Source organism: Zalophus californianus, chromosome 14 (genome assembly GCF_009762305.2).
Source record: "Zalophus californianus isolate mZalCal1 chromosome 14, mZalCal1.pri.v2, whole genome shotgun sequence".
NCBI lineage: Eukaryota > Metazoa > Chordata > Mammalia > Carnivora > Otariidae > Zalophus > Zalophus californianus.
The window spans coordinates 53,289,127-53,304,015 of record NC_045608.1 but is presented as its reverse complement, the minus strand read 5'-3'; the positions used below and the strand labels follow the sequence as shown (position 1 = coordinate 53,304,015).

Below are 14,889 nucleotides of genomic sequence, written 5' to 3'. Positions count from 1 at the left end.
AAAAGGCTCTCTCCAAGAGGAGCTGAGGATTTTATATGTGGAATCAGGGCCACAATCAGGCTCAGAGGACTTGAAGTGGGAAACCTCATTTCTTGGTACGTATTTCATGAGATGAAGAGTAAGACAGAACTTAGTTCTGTAACTTCTTAGTTCTGTTTTTGATTGAGTGAATGGGAATGCCTTTCCATCCAAGAGTCATTCCTATTTCAGTGGTATACAACAGAGAAGCTACTAGTAAAAACACCTCCAGGAATATATTTGTTAATTCAGAGAGCGAATGCCTAGTAGACCAGGAATATCTTAAAAGCCTATAGTTTTCTAGTTTTGCATATCAAGGGGATACTGGGTAGGTGCTAAAAATATAAATTTATTGAGTTGTGTTTGCAAATTCTCTCAAGAAATGTGAGTGAAGTAGAGGAGAGTAATAATAGCTAAGGTCTGTTGAGTGCATACCTTTGTGGCTGGCGCTGTGCTCGATCCTTCACATGTGCTATTTTATCTAGTGGATGTAACCACACTGGGAGGCAGGTATCACCATTTGCTTTTACAGAGAAGGAGGCTGAGGCACAGAGAAGTTCAGTCATGTCCCTAGTGCACAGAACGTAGGATTCGGCGGCTCCCTGCCAATCTAACTGCTTAATTAACTCTTATGTACTGTGCTCTCATGCTGCCTATGTTGATTATGTTGAAATTAAGAGTAGTTTTAAAAGACTTGAATAAGTTGTAAAATTACAATAATAAGCTAATTTGTAATGACATGCAAACATTTCCCAAAGAATAGTAAAATATTCACTGTAGTACTCAGAGCAAAAGATTTCAACAATTTGATTTACTTTGGCTGATTTACCAAAGAGAGTGGAGTGATGGTATAATGTATCATCCAGACTACAACCAAAAGGGGGTGATACTAACAATTATGTGGTGATAAGAGGAATAAACTGTACTGTCCTGGCAACTAAGTTATGCCATCACCCTACTGACTGCTGTTTGTCTTGCTTCATATTAAAACAGTTCTTCACGTGTTTGACCTTCTAGGGGGATTCCTCAATGTCAATGTAAGTGAAATCAGTTTTGATGAAATTCATCAACTCTTCTCCAAGGATTTAGATATTGAGCCAGGAGGTCACTGGAGGCCTAAAGACTGTAAACCCAGATGGAAGGTGAGGTAAATTTTTTCATAAGTAATGTAATTGTTACTATGCGTCTGAGTGAGGAAAAGTGTGCTTGATTCAGAATATACAGTGAAATGTATTTGTCTCTTGAAAATGTAAGACCTCAGAAGTTTTGTGTTTAATGTGTAGGTATTCACAGTTCAAGTATGATTTAATAGTGTTACTTGTGAAGACTTTAAGCATACCTATGTGTTTACAAAATATGCGTTCATGTGCTGTCTCTTGGAGATCCTGCTAATAAATAACCTCATTTGAGATTGGCTTGGAAAACAGATTTTTTTTCCCCCTGTTTTCCTGTTTCCCTCTTTCTCTGTCTCGTGCTGCTATCCCTAATGATTACTGTCACCCGCCGGCCTAGCCCCACCAAGTCCTGGAACCATGATTTCCAGGTGGGGCTCACATTGGCTTTCCTCAAAGCCCCAGAATCTTAAAAGAGGTGGCTCAGAGTTCCCTGTGGGACACAAAAAGGAAAACTTTGGGTCCTTCTCCTCTGTTTCAGAAGGCAGAGCACTAGCTTTTTATCTTTTTGACACATGTCAGAGTTTTAATTAATGTTTTGTTTGAAAAACTAGAATGGAATGGGTCTGCCTCTGCTGCTTAAAATAAATTGAAAACCATGATTTAAATCAGAGTTGCTCACAGTACTGTGAAATTGGCTAGTGAGTGCATATTCCTGTAAGGTGGTTATGTTTGAGTAGGAAGTAGCATTCACATAATTCAAGTGAAAAGTACATACGATTAAATCAAACGTTCTATCCTCAAGGATTGTGATATAGCCTTAATTTGGGAAGAGTTTTCAATTCCTCTCTTCAGTATTAGTATTTTTCTAAAATATTTGTCTTTTCCTACACAAAAATCACTGCTGAGAAGAATTTAGATAAAAGCCCTCTGACTTAATTGGCCTTGAACTCTTTGTGTTTGGGGGAGTGTGTTATTTGTATCTGCATTCCTAACGCAGAGATATTATCTTGTCTAAAGTAAGCACTAAACCCAGTTTTGTTTAACTGAGGTTATGAGGTAAATAAATGCCTTGTGACAAATTATTAAATAAATGTGTTTTTTTTTGCCTCAAACAAGTTGTAAGGCTGCTTAAATGGATTCCAGTACAAATTTTGGCAAATACATTTATTTTACAGTTGTCTGGTCTGATTCTATTAATAAGTGAATCTTCATATTTCATGATTGATTTTTCTCACACTTGTAGATAAAATAGGGCCTAATTTACACAGTTCTACCTTTAAAAAATGTCCTAGGCAAATAAATGATTTTTCTTACTTGGGTGATGAGTGTGTATATTGAATGCTAATGGGAGAATAAAAGCATAATCAATCACAACAGCTGTGGGGTAGCGTTGGAGCCTGGCCCTCAGAAGTATTTACGTGGGGTACAGTATACTGCTCAGGTGCGCACGGTGTGGTAATATGAAATAATTCGGGATTGAAAAAATTAAGTATTCTTGTTCTTTCTTAATTGGTCTATATCAGACACTGGATTTTAAGTTTTATGGTTTGTTTTCTTCTCATTTCCTGGGAGAAAGGTATATCACACACAGAAGTAGTTCCTGTTTAAAGATTTTAGTAGACCGTAAACTGCATGTGAATGACTAAGTAACAGTATTGGAAGTGGAGTTCCCAGGAGAAAGCTAATTCAAGGATCTAAAAATAAGCTTATTTTATTTAGGAACCATATGGTAATGCTGCTCTTATTGCAACTTGACACAAGCCCTTCTCAGAATACAGTTTCTAGTTCTGAGCTATGCAGCTAAAGGTAGGAGAGGAAATTTGGACATCATTCAGAGGTGACTTGAACTTGCCATATTTAACTCATTAAGCAAGGACTCTTCCCCTCCTCCCCCTGCCCCCAACCTGTTTACATTCTCCTAATGTCCCATTCCAGTCTTGGAACAGAGCTGAGTGAGAGGGAGAGAAACATGTTATGTTAAACATGTGCTACCCACTTGATTCTTATTATTTGAGGTTCTTTTTCTTTAAAAAAAAAAATACCACTGAGTTCATTGATGGCCAATTAATTGGAATTGAGATCTTCTAAATCTAGTGATTTCAGCAATTCTCAGGTATTTTTCAAACTGGAGGTTCAAGTGGAAAATTCAGCCCACCTTGGAGGCCTTATGGAGGTTGGAAAGGGGGGTTGGAAGGGGAAGATGGTGATGCTTTTCCTACCAGTAAAAGTGAAGTGTTCACCTGTGACATTGCCTTTCCATTCTGGGGGTTGGGGTGGGGAGGGTCTGAACCTCTTCTGTCTAAAACCTAAAGGCTTAAAGAACCAGGCAGCCACCCGTGGCGCGTGTCTGCTCAGAGGTGGGGGGGGGTTCTGTTTCTCATCCGCGATGGCTCAGAGATGAGTCTTAGCCACCTGTGCAGAACCACCCAGGGTGTTTGGTAAAAATGACGATTCTTGAACGTAGTGCTCAGACATTCCGATGCTATTGGTGGGAAGGGACAAGAACCTGCCTTTTTTATCAAGTGCCTCCTGTTTGAGAAGCTTCCGTAGACACTGGAAATGGGGTGGCTGAGGAAGAGGGAGCTGGAAACCCTGCAGGCGAATGAGAGCACAGCGGTTTCTGCTGTGTACGTCCTTGGCAGTGGCAGAGACCAGTGCGCCCTGGCTGGAGGCAAAGTGTGACGTCGGGTCGCTTAGGGACACCGGAGCTGCTGGTGTGCTTGAAGTTTGAAAGTAGGACAAATACTTGGTGGGGAAAATGTATGTAGTAAACACTTTTCTTGCTCATCTCCTCATGGTGGAGTATAAGAGAAAATAAGCAAGTGAGAAAAATAGGTGCATAAATTCAGTAAGATTAGTGGTTTAAAGTGAGTTCAAACTGAATGGGATAATTTTGCTTGAATAGGAGGTGGTGAGGAGAGATTCATGAAGATGAAGTGTTATTTTGCAGAAGATAATGACCAGATGTTGTGTGTCTCCCCTGGAAGTGCATCAACAAGAGAGTGGCTCAAACAGCAAATTAGGGTACACATAAGAAATGTCCTGAAATAGAGGTTATTAACCCTCGAAATAGATTATTGCAGAACACTGAGATCTTCATTTTATAGATGATAAATTGTAAACTGTTAAGAATGTCATTCCACAGCCACAAGAAGGGACATGCCAAATGAATTTTTACAATACTGTTTAGCTTTATTTTAATAAAAACTTTGCTTTAGGCATAGTCAAAATATTTGATAGCCGTCTCATTAAAATATGGACATTTATTTGCTATTAAGACAACAATTTAGTTTATTTTGAATTTGCCAAGACACTGGTAATTTCTTTTCTAATATTCTCAGTTTCTTTATAAGATTAAGAAAGAAAACCAGCTCTTGATATTTTAAATGCTTCATTGAACAAATGACTGAATTAGGGACTATGACTTTGTCTTTGTTTATTCTTATATGTTCAACTCATCACTCACCGTAATTGTATTTAATTAATATGGACTCAGCAGCCGTTTAATAGCTTCTTTCCTAAATATCTATAATTCTCCTTAACTGCTTTTATGGCCCATTTACATTATGTCCTAGGTGGCTAACTTGTGGCCAAATTCAAAATGAGGAAGGGCAAGCTTGATGCTTATTCCTGCAGAAGTTATCACGCTGTTCGCTTCAGATAAGGCCGGTGGTAGGAGTCTGTTCTCGCCATCTGACTCCCTTCTCTCCTTTGACTTTTTGTAGCAGTTTGCTCTCCCAAGAGTGAACCTAGGGGTCCCTAATGGGTTTGGGAGTGGTATTGATTTGGGGATAGTATGGCTGCATCAGCAGTGGACACTGACTCCCACCAGCAGGTCCCCAGTCACTGGGAGGGTGGAAGCGGCTCTTAGATGTGGGGTAGCTTTGCTCTGGGAGCCTCTCAGTTCAAGAGGTGCCTTATGGGAGAGTCAGACGGGAATGGGATCCAGAGTGGGGCTGGCAGAGGCACCAGAGCCTCTGAGTTCCTACCAACAGACTGAATATGAAACAGCGTGAACGTGAGGAGAACAGTGTCGTAGAGGCCCTTGTGCCTTCCTGCTACCTCATCAGCATTTAAGGGAAAATTAGGGGTGGCGTTTCTAGATTAGACATTCTCAGTTTTGCTAAACTATCTTTTGTGGGGTTTTTAAAATAAAACTATTTTAATAACTGAAAAATTTCTCTCATTTATGATCCCGGTAATGTAAAATACACAAGTAAATGCTACTGTTTTCTGTTGACTATATCTAATGTCATGTCCTGATTTTACAAAGAGGATTAGGTCCTAAACCTACGCCCTTTCAATTATTTGCACTTATTCACTGGTAAAAATTATTTGATTAAGTGAAATTTCAGGAAGTCCCAGATTTAATGTTCCTACAAGATTTTCTGTTATGACCAGGTTGACTGTATTTTAAAATTGGAATATAGAGTGACACATTGACATTGTAATTTAAGTATATTTTGACTGTTCTTTGAAAATCCAGTGATTTGGGGATTTATAATCTGTATAAAACATTTAATTTCAACTTGTATTAGAAAACTCACAATTACAATAAACCCAGCTTAGCTCAGAAATTGCTAAGAAAAGTCATGTTTAGAAAACATTTCATCTTTTTAAAGGGCAAAATCTAAATTGTAGGGCAACTTAGCTTGTATGACAAAGTTTGGATCCAGGAAATAGAGGATTTGAATATGTGGTGACTGATAATATTCATTTATTCTTAATTTATATGAACACATTTTATATAGATGTGTTTTAATCTTGGTTTTCAGAGTCCCAATACATTTTTTTTCCTATTAGAAGAAATATTGATTTACTGAGAAACCATTTAATGTCCATATATGTGTTTTTTCTTTTGTTTAGATTATGTAAGAAACACATTTCTTTGGCTGTTTATAAAGGATAAATTTCTCTTTTTGCTGATGCTTACAGTACTTTTTTTGTTAAGCTTAACATTTTAATGTAATTTTATTATCAATTTCATTTTAAACTCAGTATTATCCTACCACTGAAATAAACATATATCAAAAATTTAATTGTGCATTTTGATTAAATGAAAGATGTTAATATAATTACGAAACTTCTATGATATAGCCCTTATATTTCTCAAATATAACTCTAGGGCAGATAAGCCACATGTAGGATAATAGATATTCAATTGGAATCTCTTTTAAATTCAGTTGAAAAACCATGAATTTATTATTTATGATCTACTTTAAGACCTAGAAGTTACTCTTGACACATCCCTTCCCCTGATTTCTATCCAATCCACAAACCAGTGCTGTTAATTTACTTCTTAAATGTTTCAAAAATTCATGTCCGGGCGCCTGGGTGGCTCAGTTGGTTGGGCGACTGCCTTCGGCTCAGGTCATGATCCTGGAGTCCCGGGATCGAGTCCCGCATCGGGCTCCCTGCTTGGCGGGGAGTCTGCTTCTCCCTCTGACCCTCCCCCCTCTCGTGCTCTCTCTCCCATTCTCTCTCTCTCAAATAAATAAATAAAATCTTAAAAAAAAAAATCATGTACCTCTCTTCTTCTCCACCCTCCCCTCAGTTCTAACTACCATTGCCTCTTGACTAATTGCGTTAATGTCCTAACCAGCTCCTTGAATCTGTTTTGGGGTTTCTCCACTCTACTCTCCATGGTAATCTTTGCCCATCCCCAAATGGGATTTTATCACTCTGAATGAATCTTTCCAAGATCTCCCATGGTATTGCTAGAATAAAGACCATAATCTAAGGAGTGGCCCTCAGAGCCCACATATACCTCCCCAGGTTCACAAGACCCTAAGTGGCACAAAGGGAAGGGCCATGTCTGTGTTTTCTCACTGTTGATCTCTGGTGAGAAAAATCCATAAAGGTAGGACTTTTAGAAAACCTTCAGAAAATTTTTTTTTAAAGATTTTATTTATTTATTTGACAGAGACACAGCAAGAGAGGGAACACAAGCAGGGGGAGTGGGAGAGGGAGAAGCAGGCTTCCCGCGGAGCAGGGAGCCCGATGCGGGGCTCGAACCCAGGACCCTGGGATCATGACCTGAGCCGAAGGCAGACGTTCAACAACTGAGCCACCCAGGCACCCTTAAACCTTCAGAAATTTTTAAGGATCAGTTTTTATCTTTACCTCTAGGGCTTGCTGCTCTATTTATTTACATATGTGACTATTTTGTTTTTAAAGGTGGCAGTTCTCATTCCTTTCCGTAATCGCCATGAACATCTTCCAATTTTTTTCTTGCATCTGATTCCAATGCTCCAGAAGCAGAGGCTAGAATTTGCCTTTTATGTCATTGAACAGGTGAGAATATTTTTCTTTTTAATTTAAAAAATTTTTTTTTAATTTTATCTTTTTTAGAGCGAGAGAGCATGTGCATGAGTGGGGGGGAGGGGCAGAGATCGAGGGAGAGAGAGAGAATCTCATGTGGGCTCCATGCTCAGCACAGAGCCTGATGTGGAGCTCGATCTCACGACCATGAGATCATGACCTGGGCCGAAATCAAGAGTTGGACGCTTAACTGACTGAACCACCCAGGCGTCTCTAGGTGAGAATATTTTTCAAAATGGTAACTGAGTATACTGGAACTTAATAAACTCTTAGATATGGTGGGATTAAAAATGTTTAGCTTAAGGTGAATCTTTGGTTTTATATTTGGGCAAATTCTCATTTGGGATTGGGCATGTTACATATACCACATTTTGTTAATCCATTTATCAGTTGATGTGCTCCTGTAATTTTTAATCATCATGTCTTACCTACTAAAATGAAGCATTATTTTTGAATTATTCTTTATATTATCAGCTGATTTTTTCTCTATAATTATTATTCATGTCTCAGTATTCCATATATACAATTTCATTCAGTCTTACTTGAGACCTTTGAGGATATTTACCATACTTTTGGTTTTTTCCACTTCTGTCATTACCTAGTTTTATACTTAAAGTATCATCTTGGATTTCTTTCCTCATCTTTCCACTACCCCACCTCCCAAGCACTAGGGTACTTGCTGAATTTTATCAGTGATTTTTAGGTAGCATTTCTAAAATGGTGCATTTTGTTTGTGTTTCAAATATATTGTAATTTGGGTACTTTTGGTTTTGACATTGATAACCTCATTTTATCCTGATATTCCTTCTTTTTACTCACACTAAACCTGACTAAAAATGGATTTCCTTACTTATCAGTATACAGAAAGTGACCAGGCTTGTATCATTAGATGCTTCTGTGTTTTTGTTTTTTTTTTGTGGAACATACTCAAATTTTGTTCCTAAGATTATTATATATGATATGTTTTCCCAGTTCCTTTGTGGCTTATTCTAGATCGGCTCTTAGCTTTTTGCCTCTATTTTTCCCCCTGGAAATACTCGGTATTTATTACAACATATACTTCTCTGTATATAGATCACCCTTTTAAGGTAATTTGTTCCTGCACAATGATACATACAATGCATATGTACCTTTTAATATAACAACCTATACTATGAAAATCGATTTTTTTTTACCTGATAATAAATCAAAATTTTTAGCCTCTTTCATGTAGCCATAGTTAAAAAACCTCTAAGTCAGAGTTACCAACTGCTAGCCTCCTTTTTTGAAACTTCAGTCTCCTCATGTGTTGGGAGGTCAGCTGTCTGCGTCTGTTTTTACAGTCCTCCGCTCTACCAACTGAGCTATGGAAGAGGGCACCGTGTTTGTGTTTTTGAGGGCATATTCTTCTGAGAGTCCAGCAACACTGAATTATTTTGTGTATGTGATGAAGCAACCTTTACAAAGCAACTAAGATCCATATTTTACAAACCTCTTAAGTCTAAATCTCAGCCTTGATCAATACTAATTCAGGCCCATGTATTTAATAGTGGGTGGTTTTGAGGTAGTAACGTTTTTACCACATATGAAATAGGAGAGTGATTTTTCTGCTGGACTGGTGCCCAGAAGTGCTAAGCAATTGAAGAAAGGCTTGGAACTCCTAGTTAAATATAGAAGATTGTACACATATTTACCACTTCTCCTTTTCAAACTCCTAAAAACGAGAGTGAAAGAAAAAACTTAAAAAAAAAAAGTTTTTTAACCAGAAGGACAAAGAGATGGTCGTTGAGGGAGTTCAGCACATTTCTGGAAGCCAGGAAGCAGATGGGGCACTAATGGGTCCCTTCATAGAGCAGAGGGTGTTCAAACCCATGTGCTCGTTGAGGGTAACTGTGACAAACATTGTGTCAGTTTGCTGGACAAAGTCCTGTGGATCCTAGCAGTTGAAAGATGTCACAGATGGACTGAATTCCCGGGCTAAAGTAACAGGATTGTTTAAAAGTTTGATTACAAAACAAATTCCCAGTTCCTCATCTTTGCTTATGTTGCCAGGTGATTACTCCATTGTGTCTTGTAAAAAATGAAAGTTTAAGTTTATCCTCTGGAGAAACCACACCAGAGAAAGTCCTGACTGTGCTGGTCCAGCTCAGCTGGAGGGCCTCAGAACAGAGAGGTTAAGTAAGTTTGCACACTGACCCTAGGGACCCTCGGACCTTTTCTCTGTCTGGTTTTTTGAAGCCAGCAGTTAGGTATGAATCCCCCCAGCCCCTCCAACTGAGGCAGGGCATGAATAGTGTCTTTGTTAGAGAAACAGATTAGCCCCAGGGAAAAGATGCCTAATCTAATATTTAGAAATTTCCAAAGGAAGAGGCCAGCTCATTGCTTTATCACCTCCGTAAAGCCCTTTCCTTCTTTCAACATTGGGGATACAGCAGTGAACACAACAAGGCAAGGCCCCTTGTTCTGGTGAGGAGAGATGAGATAATCAGTATCCACAGAGAGTAAAGATAATGAATCTGCAAAAATAGGACATCATAAAGGAAGAGTGGTCAGAATAAGGATGTTATTGTAAAAGAAAATGCCCTAACTAAAACAAAACTTTGAATAGAATGGCTGGAAGATAAACTTAAGAAAATAACTCCTAAAATAAAACCAAAACATAAGAAATTAAGATCAGTCAGTACCAGTATGTCACGGGGGTAATCACTTCCAAGATGGCCTGCAAGGATTTTTGCCACTGTGTAACCAGGCCCCTGTGTGGTCTCTTCCTGCAACGAATATGGGCTGACTTGCAGGGGCAACCAAACTGGAAGAACAACAGCATGTGACTTTGAGGGCAGGTCATGAAAGACCTTGCTGCTTCTGCCTTGGTCTCTTGGATCCCTTGCTGTCAGGGAAGCCAGCTCCCAGGTCATGAGGACATTCAGGCAGCCCTGTGGAGGGGAAACCAGCTTGGCAGCATCATCTTGCTGGCTGTGTGAGCGAGCACCCTTGGGGGCGGATCCTCCAGCTGAGGCCCTGACGTCCCGGAGCAGAGAGAAGGCTTCTGTGCGGTGCTGTCACAATTCCCTGCTCATAGTTAGCAGTAGACTTGGCTACTCCGAGTTCTGGAAAAGTAGAGCAGAAAAAAACTGAGGAGGGATGGGGGGGACAAATGACCAAAGAAATAATACAAGGAAATTTACCAGAAGGAAAGACATGTCTTCAGATAGAAGGAACTCACATGTATACATGAATAAAATATAGATCCACTGTGAAGCATGTTATTTTGAAATTTTAGAATACAAATTGAGAAGGTATCAAGAAGGTTCTGTAGGAAGAATTTCCAGTGATTATATATCAGGATCATAGGAACCTTCTTAGTAATGCTGATAGCTAGAAGATTGTGGAGCCATGCCTTTATAATTCTAGGGGAGGGGCGCCTGGGTGGCTCAGTCGCTTAAGTGTCTGCCTTCAGCTCAGGTCATTATCCCAGGGTCCTGGGGTCGAGTCCCACCTTGGGCTCCTTGCTCAGCAGGGAGCCTACTTTTCTCTCTGCCTCTGTCTGCCACCCCCCTGCTTATGTACTCTCTCTCTGACAAATAAGTAAATAAAATAAAATAAATTAATTCTAGGGGAAAGTGATTTTTAATCTAGAAATATTTACCCAGCCAAAATGTCCATCAGGTATGAGGGTAGACTGATTGCATTTTTCCAGCATTCATTGACTAAAAATATACATATATTTTTTTCCATGGACCCTTACTTAGGAAGTTGCTGAAGGACATGCCTCAGCAAATGGGAGAAAGCCAAGTCAGGGACAGGGGTGATGCTAGGGAACGAAGAAGTCCTAGGATGAGAGGTGCCCACAGTCAGACCAGTCCAGACTGGAGCAAGAATCCGGGGCAGTGGGACTTGGGATTGGGCTTGGGGGGGTGGAAAAAGAATTGATAAATGATGCGATGTGTTTGAGTTACATCAATTATTAATAAGAAGGTATATCTATTGGGGCTTTTATACAGAGTAATAACAGTTAGAAAACTAAGAAAACGGAAGCTGGTTATTAATCCCAGCTTGAAAAAGAAAACAGAATCATAATTCACTTGGCACTCAAGAAAAATATATATATTTTAAAGATTTTATTTATTTATTTGAGAGGGAGAGAGAGGGAGAACAGAAAGGGAGAGTGAGAGGGAGAAGCAGACACCCTATTGGCGCGGAGAACCTGATGTGGGGCTCGATCCCAGGACCCTGAGATGATGACCCGAGCCGAAGGCAGACGCCCAACCAACTGAGCCACTCAGGCGCCCCTGTACTCAAGAAATATTTATACAGTCCTAATGATGTAAATACTATTGGTTTAGCCAAAAATTATGGTATAACTATATTGGGAAAATGGATGGGGGGGCAGTGAGTGTGGTGGTGGGAATCCTCAGTTACCATGGTACGAAGTCAGTAGACAATGTCTAATGTTAATGAAACCAGGAAATGTCAACTCTCAATACCTTGCAATATGGAGAGAAGTACTGGAATAAACTACTAGAGGAGGTGAGATGCTCTGCTTTGGGAAGATGAAGATGGGTTAAACATGGAACTTACTATTTTGATTATAAGCCATAAAATATTATGTCCACATTTAATAAAAAACGATTTTTAAAACCTTAAAGGGAAGGAGTTTGTTCACACTGATGTTGATGTGCCAGTATGACACATGACACTATAATTTAACTCCCTTTCTTTTTTATTCTCTTTTTCATTGGTGAAGAAGGAAGCTGTAAAAAGTAAAGTGATTTCTGTTACCTCAAGTTAGTGCAGGACTCGGGACTAAAAATTAGTCATTTCTCAATCCTGAGGCAGCCCTCTGGTGATGACTGTGTTGTGTATCTCATTTGCTTCTGTCATCGTCCTGTTTTGTTGTCTAGTTTGGAAATGATTTTGAGAAATACTGCCAAGGCGTGGGTAATTGTTCTTTAATTTCCTTCAGATATAGAATGAAGCGATTTAATTGCCAGTGCACCTTCATATAATTTCCCTCATAAATAAAGGGAAGTGGACATTCCATAGGAAGTTGGGTTCTGTGTAATAAGTTCCCATCTTCTTGTCCTTTAAAGTGCTCTTGGTCTGTATCATAAGCAAGGATAATAAAAATAGGAAGTGTTTGTTGCCTGGGCACTTTACTAGATTTTTCTTAATAATAGAGGAAAATGGTTGTAATAAAGGAAGTGGGTTTTGTGTAATAAGTTCCACTTGTTTTTGTCTCTAAAAATGTTTTTATTGTAAGCATTAACAGTAGAGTTTGCTCTCGCTGGCCGTGTTCCGTAAGCGGAGGCCCTACCGCTTGTTCAGTCCCAGTGAACTTCATGCTTCTCTTAGCCTTGACACATAGGGAAAGCTTCACTAAAAAATACAACCTATATTATTTTTAATGGTTTTATTTTTTTCTCCCGGTCATAAATGATCTGTATTCAGATGTATTTGAAGTAAAACAGAAATGTTCTATGAATACACTAGATAACAGTGTTTTCTTATATGTAACCAAAGTACAAAAGAATGGAGTAAGTAAATCTAAACAGTATATTTGAAGATCATGATGTATGTTTTTTTATGTTATCTAGTTGATTTGGATGTATTTACTATTATTATTTGACCATGCTTCAACAAGTTTAGAAAACCATAGAGAAAAGTCAGATGACAAAGCCTGACTACATTTCTGTTTTCCTTTGTGAAGACTGGCACACAGCCTTTTAACCGTGCAATGCTCTTCAATGTGGGCTTCAAAGAGGCCATGAAAGACAGTGTCTGGGACTGCGTCATCTTCCATGATGTGGATCATCTACCCGAAAATGACCGTAACTATTATGGTTGTGGAGAAATGCCACGTCATTTTGCAGCAAAGCTGGATAAATACATGTATATGTGAGTAATATGCATTCCTCCTGATAGCAGACAGTATACTTACAAAATCATGTTGTTGAAGTGGTAGCTCTCTTAATGTGGCCGGATCTGAGAGGGCCTAAAAGCCTAAGAGTATCTTTCACTCCACTTGGTCCTCACAGGGAGCCAGGATATAGAGTCACTTGTCCGCCATCTAGGTGCTTCCTCATGCAGAGGTTTGCATGTGGGTTGATGGGAAAGAGAACCTGGGTTCCGTGTCAAGCAAATGGAGACTTAACTTTCTGGTTCCACAACTTACCAGTGATAGGACTTGGTTAGTTCCTTCTGTCTCTGCGTGTTGGTTTTCTTGTTCGTCCATCGGAGTAATAGAGTCCGTCCCTAGGGCTGTAGGAGATCACACACACTGGGCCTGCCCTGCATAGGTGCACGTAGCACATGGTGGCTCCCTTCTTTTTTTTTTTTTTTTTAAGATTTTATTTATTCATTTGAGAGAGACAGAGATAGCAACAGAGAGCATGAGCAGGGAGCATGAGTGGAGAGGGAGAAGCAGGTTCTTGGCTGAGCAGGGAGCCCCATGCGGGGCTTGATCCCAGGACCCTGGGATCATGACCTGTGCCGAAGGCAGACGCTTAACGACTGAGCCACCCAGGTGCCCTGTGGCAGCTCCCTTCTGCTTCTCCTTCTCCAGTGACTTGTTTTAGTGCGAAGGAGGCCCTTTCTCTGCAGTGTGTCTTCTTTCTAAGTTATAGGTTCTTGTCTTGCCTTTAATAATAAGAGGCAGATCTTTCTTGCTCTCTGACTGCACATACCTTGAAACATAAACAGTCATTGGAGCTCTAACGGTAACTTAAGTTGACATTGAAGCATGCATGTCATCACAGTTCTCATTGGCTATTGGAAGTGGAGAGAAGACGGAACAGCCTGGAGCAGGGGAGATGTTACCTACGTCACAGTTTTGTCTGCTGCCCGACCTACAGAGTAGGGGGAGGCCAAAAGTCTCAAGGACATGACCAGGTGAATCAGCACTAGAACAGGAAAGGAGTGCTTCTTCTTCTTCTTCTTCTTCTTTTTTTTTTGCTGGTCATTATAATGAGAAAACCTTTTCTTAATTATTACAGTATCTGAACTCCCAAGTCCAGTGTTACCGTGGGCTTGGGGAAGATCATCCAAGTTCAGAATGTGGGTTTTAGTCCTGGTTCTTGGAAACTCAGTTTTAGTTAAATTAGATTCAGAGTAACTGATTTTCACTAAAAAGCATCATATAGGTCATATAAACTAAGAATTCGAAATTAATTTCTCTTACTTAAAAACATTAAGTATCACTGTATATGATAACTTCTGTCTACCTAGACTGATCCCAGAGTTAGTAGGGTATCTTGGAAGTTTGAGTAGAAATCAGAATGTAGCTGAGGGAGAATGTCAGCAGATCAAGGAGTAGGGCTGGTAGTGGGTAGACTTTGGGCCATGGGTGAAGCCTGATGGAGCATCGCTGCCCCATAATGGCACCCACACTATGGTGGCTGCAGACCAGAAAGCTCTGGTCCCCAGATAGGTGACTCCCTCCCCTGGGTCAGTGTGAGAG

At 39.8% G+C, this 14,889-nt stretch overlaps 1 protein-coding gene across 8 annotated transcripts in view; it reads left to right on the top strand.

The window, feature by feature from the left end:
- Nucleotides 1-14,889, top strand: part of B4GALT6 (beta-1,4-galactosyltransferase 6) — a 112,195-nt gene that overhangs the window by 45,505 nt on the left and 51,801 nt on the right. For all 8 annotated transcript variants that reach the window (XR_003516971.2, XR_003516972.2, XR_003516969.2 and 5 more), the window contains exons 4-6: nt 1,036-1,160; nt 7,311-7,427; nt 13,141-13,328. Coding sequence is in view for 1 of the 8 variants with exons in the window: in XM_027576514.2 (XP_027432315.2) it covers nt 1,036-1,160; nt 7,311-7,427; nt 13,141-13,328 (430 nt within the window). In the remaining 7 variants the exon portion in view is untranslated. The remainder of the gene's footprint in view (nt 1-1,035; nt 1,161-7,310; nt 7,428-13,140; nt 13,329-14,889) is intronic.